Source organism: Xiphophorus hellerii, chromosome 23 (genome assembly GCF_003331165.1).
Source record: "Xiphophorus hellerii strain 12219 chromosome 23, Xiphophorus_hellerii-4.1, whole genome shotgun sequence".
NCBI classification, from domain to species: domain Eukaryota; kingdom Metazoa; phylum Chordata; class Actinopteri; order Cyprinodontiformes; family Poeciliidae; genus Xiphophorus; species Xiphophorus hellerii.
The window spans coordinates 15998936-16007147 of NC_045694.1; the positions used below are offsets into that span (position 1 = coordinate 15998936).

At 40.9% G+C, this 8212-nt stretch overlaps 1 protein-coding gene across 1 annotated transcript; it reads right to left on the reverse strand.

The window, feature by feature from the left end:
* Positions 1–459: 459 nt before the first annotated feature.
* On the reverse strand, positions 460–7564 carry LOC116714219 (zinc-binding protein A33-like). The gene is made up of 6 exons (XM_032554636.1): positions 6196–7564; positions 5615–5710; positions 4004–4237; positions 3869–3891; positions 3316–3431; positions 460–2469 (listed from the first exon to the last, which is right to left on the reverse strand). Exons 1-6 carry the CDS (start codon positions 6712–6714, stop codon positions 1904–1906), a joined length of 1554 nt encoding a protein of 517 aa, XP_032410527.1. The 5' UTR covers positions 6715–7564; the 3' UTR covers positions 460–1903.
* Between the last annotated feature and the right edge of the window lie 648 nt (positions 7565–8212).

The window sequence follows — 8212 nt, forward strand, 5'->3', positions numbered from 1 at the left end:
TGCATGTTTTTTAAGAATATGGTAAAATAATAGGCGAGAAAGCTCAAAGTATGAAAATGCAGGCTTATTCTTGAGAAAACTGTAGAGTAATAGAGCTTAACTCGAACATTTGCTCTGTCGATGTGGCCAGTCATGTCCAGTCCAAGAAACTTTGGCCCGTTTCTCTGAAGCACGCCGCTACTGCTGCAGTTCTGGTGGATTTACTTTCTTGAACTGGTTGCTTCACGTGCTTCCAGTTGGACTAAAGTCTGGACTTTTCATCAAGACTTCTGAACCTGAAATTTAGATCTTTTACCTTCTGTGCAGAGATGCTTTATGTGTTCAGGGTCATTATTTTGACACAACTTGGAGTCTCTACTGAGGATGTAATTGACATAGATTTTGGTGTTTTTCTTCAGAATGGACTTGATTTAAAAGCAGCAAAATAAGAAAAAGAAAAAATAACTACCACCACTGTGCTTCATGGACAGTAATAAGCTTCTTAATGGTCTTTTTTTTTTTTTTACATATATAACAAGGAAGAAAACTAACAGAAAAAAAATCACTTTTTGATTCTATGCATGCGCTCTAAAACTCAAGTACAAGAAAGCTCTTTAAACAAAATGCTGCGTCCAATGGTGTTAATTTTGGCTGCCCTCTAGTGGAAGAAGTAATAACAAACTCAAATGTAAATTTTATGACAAATTTACAACCTCACAACAATATTAATGCACACAGTTAATTTGTAGAGCCTCTAAGCAAGTAAAATTTAATTAAATGTTGTTAGGAGATAAGTGTTGGTTAAATGTAAGATGGTGACAGTTGTACATACATCATATGACTGCTACATCCTAAAAATCTAAAACTTTGTTCATAAAAACCAAACTGGATTTTTAAAAATTAAAAGAATCCTGAATATTTAATATTTTTGTGTCAAAAATTTATAGTGAAATTTAAAGAAATATTTTAAAAGAATTCAATTCAAATTTTAAGCAATTACCCTCAGAAAATAATTGTTTTTCAGGCGACAAATATTGTTGATCCATTTGCACACACATGAATAAATTTAGTCCATGTTTTCTACAGTCAGGTTTTAGCTACTCAGTCAGAAAATGAACAAAACAGCTGATCCTACCAAAAACCTGAATCTATAGAAAAAGAAGAAGCAGGTTTTGTTCTGACAAAAAAGGCAGCGTATTTGTATTTTTGTGTATTTTTTAGCAACGGTGACCCAGTTATGCAGGACTCAAAATAAGTAAGTCAATCCTATTTGGGGGATTTATTTAATAAGATAAACTGTGTCTGCTGTGTGTTTTATTTATTTGCATGTGCAGGCGAAGTTCCACTCTGTTCTGCATGTATTTCTACGTGAGGCAGAACCGATGCTGGGTCCTAAACAGGAAAAGTGTACATGACACACCAGATATTGTAAAAACAAAGACAGAAACACCATGAAGTGAGGTGTTAGTATAAAACAGTTTGTAGAAAAGGCAGCACAGAAAGGAAGGCTAAAAAAGAATTCAAAAGTGCAGGAATGGGTTTTGTCTATCGCATCTGGTGTTTCAAACTGCCTAATGCAGGTTTGCACTGGGTGTCACTGACATCAGCTGACTTTGTCCCCTGTCTAAAGTAATGCTACGCTAAATGAGACAAACAACCATGAATCTGCAGAGTTCAGATCAAGTTTTAGCTACTCAGATCCTATTTGTTAAGCCAACACCTCAGTGACTGAATTAGATCTTTGCATGGAGTCCGTTTGGTGCTAAAGTGCCATTTATGTTCATTTTTGGTTTCCTCTCCAGTCATTCAGGAGTTTAATTGCTGAACAAGGTCAGGGTCATGCAGACAGGAGTTCTTTGTCATTCAGACACGTGAATGATCATGAGACGAGTCCATAACGGTCCATAGCAGGAATCTCCTGCGTCTAACCCCACTGTGGCGTTACGATGGTGAGAGGCTCTCTGTTCTGACCGTTGATGATTGGCCAGGGGTTAAAGTAAGGGAACACGGCTTCTTTAAAGTCTGCATTGTAGAAGGTGAAGAGGTGGCTCATCTCTGCAGCGTCATAAAAAGACACCTCGCCTCTTCCATAGTCCAGATAGACCCCCACCCTCTTGGGGGGTTTGGAGGGAAATATTAAGGTGTCGTCTGCGTCGGTGCACGCTTCGTACTCGCTGGTGCCGTCGTTTTTGTATCGACGGACCAGCGTCCAGAAGCCGTCGTCTGGGCAAAGGCTGATCTCATCCTTCCTGTTGACGGAGGCTTTGGCTACGCCCAGACCCCACGCTTTCTTGTTGCCCACCTCCACCTCCCAGTAATGTCTGCCTGAGGAATACGCTTCAGAGCCAAGCACGATGTTGTAGCGGGTGAAGCGCTCCGGATTGTTGGGAAGGTTTGATTGGATTTTCCCCACCTGGACGCTGGTGCGACAAGGAGACACCCACAGGCAGGGGTAGGCTGTGTCTGGGTCAAGGGTCACCGCTGAGACAGCTGGGAGGACACAGGAGAGAAAGATTGGTGCTTTGTGGTGTAAATACAGAGAAGAAACAGGACCATAAAATCTTTAATTCAACAACCGCAAAGAAATGAGATGATACTCAGCATCATTTGTAACAACGCAGAGAGAAATGCAAAAGTCTTTTAAAGGATCCACTGAGTTTCTCCACCGAATGAGAGCTCCAGAAACACGGATCAGAATAAATTTTACAAATAAAACATATAAAATTAATGACATGTATTTGTTTTCAACCCTATGAATTCAAAACTTTTTAGAACCACATTTTAGGTTTGTCTCTACCAGCTTCATACATTGAAACTGAAAATATTCCCCATTCATCTTTGAAAAGTGTCTGAAAACATCAACTTTCAAATCTTGCCACAGATTCTCGGTTTGATTAAACACACATGACTAAGATTTGACCTAAAACTTTCTTCCTGCCTCTATAATTTTAGGAGGGAAGTAGCAAAATTTGTTTTGGTGGTTTGTGGTGCAACTCTTTATTTTCAGATAATGGATTGAAGAACTCAGAGATGTTTTAAATTCAGAAGATTCAGGATGTATTCAATATGTGCAACACACTTTTCAGATTTTTATTGGTATAAAAAAAACTAAAACATGTTTCTTTTATTTCAATTCAGAAACCCCTAATGTTGGTCCATCACATAAAATCCCAATAAAACAAACTAACATATGTTGAGTTTATTTTGAAAAAAAATGTCAGGGATATGATTGTTTTTGCAAGGCACAACAAATAAACTTATTTTTTTATTTCAAATGGGATTCCTTCACTATGTGCGCAGTCAATGGAGCACAGACAGACAGACAGAAGTTCATACCTGGCTGAAAGATGGAGCTCATCTTCCTCCAGGCCCTGTACTGCAGGGGTCCCAGATATTCTCCTGACTTCAGATCCACACTGACCTCTGGGGGGCGCTCAAACAAACTCTCAGTCCTAGAAGAGGAAAAAGGTACAACATAGTGTTGATAAAAACCACACTGCTGACTTTAGAAATCTTTTTTTTTTTCGTTTTATGACGTGCATACATACTTTATTAAATATAACATCAGTTACTGATAAAATAGAGCTCAAGACCTGTAACCTTATTGCTTCACATTTACCTTTGGCTCAACACATTTCCATAAAGACCCTTAGATTAGGTCCTTCTGCCTGCTGCTACTCATCTGTGACGGCGCTGAGTCACACGACCATAATCATGCCCTGACATCCTGTTATGGCTCGACTTACGGGTGATTACAAAACATTACTGCCATTACCTTGTGACATTCATCAGGACAACGGTCACATGGAGGTAAAGAAGATGTGACCTATAATTCTGTCTTACATCAGTGATGTTGAAATGTTTTGGTTAAGATGAAAGGAATACCCACCCTCCGATGAAATCTTTGATTCCCTGAAAAAGAACAGAACCGGTTGTTACAAAACACCGAGACGAAACCTGAAGACTGATACAATCTTTGGCATTAATCATAATCAAACTTCTCTTCGGTCCTCTATCTGCTCACCTTGAGTTGTTCTGGATTTTCCTGCTTTCTCAGTTTGAGGCGAAGTTTTTCTGCCGTGGTTTCCAACTGGCTGATTTGCTCTGTGGCCCGCGTCAGAGCCTCCTCCAGCTGGTTGAGCTTCTCTTCTTTCTCCTTCTGCAGCTTCTCCTTCATGCTCTCCTCTTCGTGAAGCAGGAACTCCCTCAGACGGCCAAACTCAGCGGTAACCAGCTCCTCCAGGTCTCCTGCTTGCCCCTGAATCACATCGAAGACTGCGGTCACTGAGAGCAGAGACGCGAGTTTCATCGGGAAACTAAGAACGTTGCTGGACAAATCTATTTGAGTAAAGCTTTGTTTTTAATCCAAAAAGGAATAAATAAATTTAAAAAAAAAAAACTGTCCAGAAAGATGATTAAAAGCACAATTTTTCTTTAAAAGTAAAGCTCTTTCATGTGAATTGTGCAGCAAAGATGAAATGTGATATTTAACTCAGTCTTTAAAACTTGATGTTTTCTGTTGTTCTCATTTTCACTATTACAAATTTCAGGATTACAAACAGTTTTCCATAACAAAATGTATAGAGTTACTCATGTCAACATGAAGTTTTGGCATGTCTGTTGCTAAATGTATGAAAGAAAAGGCCAGAAAAGGTAAAAAAAAAAAAAAAAAAAAAGTTTTCCTTGTCATCTTTTAAAATATCATCCAGTTTAACAAAAACAATTTAATACAAATGCAGCAGAAATATGGGTCAGATTTGCATCTAAAGAAAACAACCAAAAGCATATTTTAATTGTTTTCACTATATTAAGTAGCTATTATAGCAAATATGGTATCTAGTTCAATTTTCTTCCACTAACCAGCTGTACATAAACAGCATAATTAAAAGAAATCAAAAGTATAACTCATCTATTGGAATCAAAGTGTCAGTGCAATTCATTGAAAAAGCAATCAGGTGTAAAATCAAACTGTTAAAACCCAAACATTGCACTAAGTGTTTGTTATTCCTGTCAGACTGTCAGAGGCTCGTCAGTCATGTGCTTCTGTTACTGAAAAGAAACACCCAGAAACAGAAACCTGCAGGAGGAGGCAGAAACACATACTAGCTTCCGTTCCGTTTTGCTCATCCACATCCTGCCATAGTGACAGAAACCAAGAAGTGAAAATCTGTGAATGTGCACATAAAGTAGGTCAAACAGACAGCAGGGACAGGAAGAGAAAACAGTTTGTAAAACTATCTATTGCTGCAGAAACAACCCCACGCAGTAAAACTCACATAACTCAGTTTAGCACACACAGACTCGCCGTCTCCCTCTGCGTATTTGCACATTGTGAACATTTCTGCGTGCGTGAATACAGAGGGTGTGAGGAAGACAAACACAGACTTGCCACTACTTCTCTGATGGTGCATTTAAGGTTGGACCTCGGCATGAGAGTCATCACGTTCAAGCAAGGTCGGGTAACAACTTGTTATGTTATGACAGACTGATGACTGTCACCATCAGTCATCCCCCAGTCTGGTCTGACCAACAGGTGAAGGAGCAGGAACGCAGGTGGATGTCCCCAAACTCCCTGGAAAAATCTCTGACCAGGTAGTCTGGTTGTAAGGTTAATAGAAGAGAGCAGCTTTAGTACCTTAATGAGTAGAATCTTATCATTGGCCTGTTTCTGGAAGAATGTGGCCTCCTCTGTTTGCAGCTGAACTTTCTCCAAAGCCACAGCCAGCTTATCCTGTTTGGACAGAAATATAAGAGAAATATTGTTAAGAAGCCAGAGAGACAAACTTGATTATTGAAAGATAATCCAATCTGCGTTTTGCACAGAGAGCATCCAAACTCGAATTGGACTCATATGATGCCTCACAGACCTCAGCTGAGCATTGCGATGTACAAAAAGATGTTTGAGCACCAGAAAAAAATAAACAGAGACACACAAAAAGGATTGTGTTTCCAGGAGAGTTGGAAAAGTTCACAGGGGTTTGCTGAATTCCAGAAAGATATGTCGTCTGGACAAACAGGGAGTGTGCTTTCAAAACCAATCTGCCATGCTGCACTCGCTCTGTTAAAACTACAGACCAGCCAGTAAAGCACTTCCTGACTGGATCTCTGTGTTTCATCTTGCTTATGCAGTTGCCATGATGCTTAGTTAAAGCCCCATGGTGCCATTTTGCTCTGGGGAGGATGTGGGCAGGGGAAAAAAACCGGAGAAAGGCCTACCCTGTAGTTTTCAAAGGCCTCTGTGATCGGGATGACGTTGTGGGTCTTGTGGTCCCGGGACATCCCGCACACCAGGCAGATGGGCAGCTGGTCGTCCTCACAGTACAGCTTGAGCTTCTCCTCATGCTCCTCACACATGTCCAGAACCAGGTGAGAACAGTGCCCGATAGAGGAGACCACGCTGCTCATGCTGGAGCCCGACTCTCGTTCCTCGGGCATCTCCAGGGACCCCTCGGGGTCCCACTCAGGCGTCCCCGCGGCTCCGTCCATAACCCGGGCTCTGCGCACACTGTCCACTACGTTGCACAGCAGCGAGTTGGGCCGCAGTTTGCGCGCACACGACTTCCTACACTTCGGACAGCTGGAAAGCTCGTCCGCCTTCGCTTCCCAGCACTGGATGATGCACACCTGGCAGAAGTGGTGTCCGCACTCGAGGATCACCGGATCGCGGAACAGCTCCAGACACACCGGGCAGGTGAGCTCCGACTGCAGCTCCTCAAGCGCGCTGGACTCCGCCATTCTCCGCCGCGCTCATAGTTTTCCCGAAGAGAAACTCTGTGGCAAGCGGAGACCAGACTAATCTTCCGTTTTAGCTGAGAAAGGGAGTGGCGGAAGAAGAGGACGGAAGGCGTGCTGAAGCAGGCTCAGAGCTGCTGCGCAATGGGCAGGTTTAATCACGAGGCGCACGACTGTAGCCCACAGCGGTTAGAGAGGATTTCTAAGAAAGATGAAAAAGGTCAAGACAAACTGAAAAGAAATGTCTGAGCCAAGAAGATCAAGACACAGCCGGCCCAAGGCATGAGCGAACAAATAGCCTACTATATATTAGCCCGTGAGGGGCCTCCCATAAATCCTTGAATTTTAACACAGACTATAAATCTAAACCTTTTATTAAAACTTGGATTACTGTTCAGTTTGATTTGATGTTTTCACCACAGCTGAATTAAAAGAGTATACCGTTTTTTTTTATTTAATATGTAAAATAATTGGCTAATATACATTGTTAAAGTACAAATAAAAATATTTTTTGATTGTTGTCTTAACATACCATCTTTCATCTTTTCCTTGATTTTGAGCTCAGTTTGTTCACAACTTCATATCAGCAAATAATGACCAATTATCAGTTATTGCTTTTAAGGTCAACCAAATGAACTTTGCCCTGCATGTCTCCTAGATTCAACAGGAAGGATTGCAGTAAATCATCATCATGTTTTTTTTTTTCTCCTGGCTGCTTTCTGGCAAAAGGTTCAGCAGATTCATCCCTCATGTTGCCAGGGTCAAGGCACTTCCTTTAATCTTTTTATTGTATATATATCTAAATGCCTACTTTTTAAAACTAGTTTTTATTCATCATTTATTTGGAGTATTGTGACAAATGTTTGCTCAATGTTTACATTGTAAATGTTCAGTCGAATGACCAATAAAGTCTATTTCTCTCTCTTTAGCAGAGGTGGACAGTGTCGAATGACAGTGTTGTAGGTGCCGAGACCATTTATTGATGGTCTCGTCTCGGACAAGACCGCATTTGTTGTATTCAAAGCATTAACAGTTTTTAAAATTCCGCTGTAAAACGTAAATGGCAAGTCCTCTCAGCGATCTGGTGGATTGGACGTCACGTGACTCACTGTGCGTGCCGTGGCAATGAGCCACATGAATAATATTCAGGGATATCGGTGGTCGGGGAAATGTCACAATCAAGCAAAGGAATCACATTTCACAGGTCAGTAAAAAGCTTTAATTAAAAAATATATATAAAGAAAGTGGAGAGTAGGCTAGTTATGCTAGCTTAACTTAGCATGCACTCTTGCTTTGCACTTCGGAGTATTTCGGTTCAATTAACTCAAAAATAAGGCGACTCACATACATTTCCTTTACAGATAATCAGAAGGTGTTTAAGATGGCTAATCAACCACCGCCGGTGTTCAGGCGATCACTTCCTAATGATCGCAAAATGGAAATTCAGAAACACAAATCTGCACCAAACAGAATATTCTGTTTGGTGTTTGATCGTCCGTTT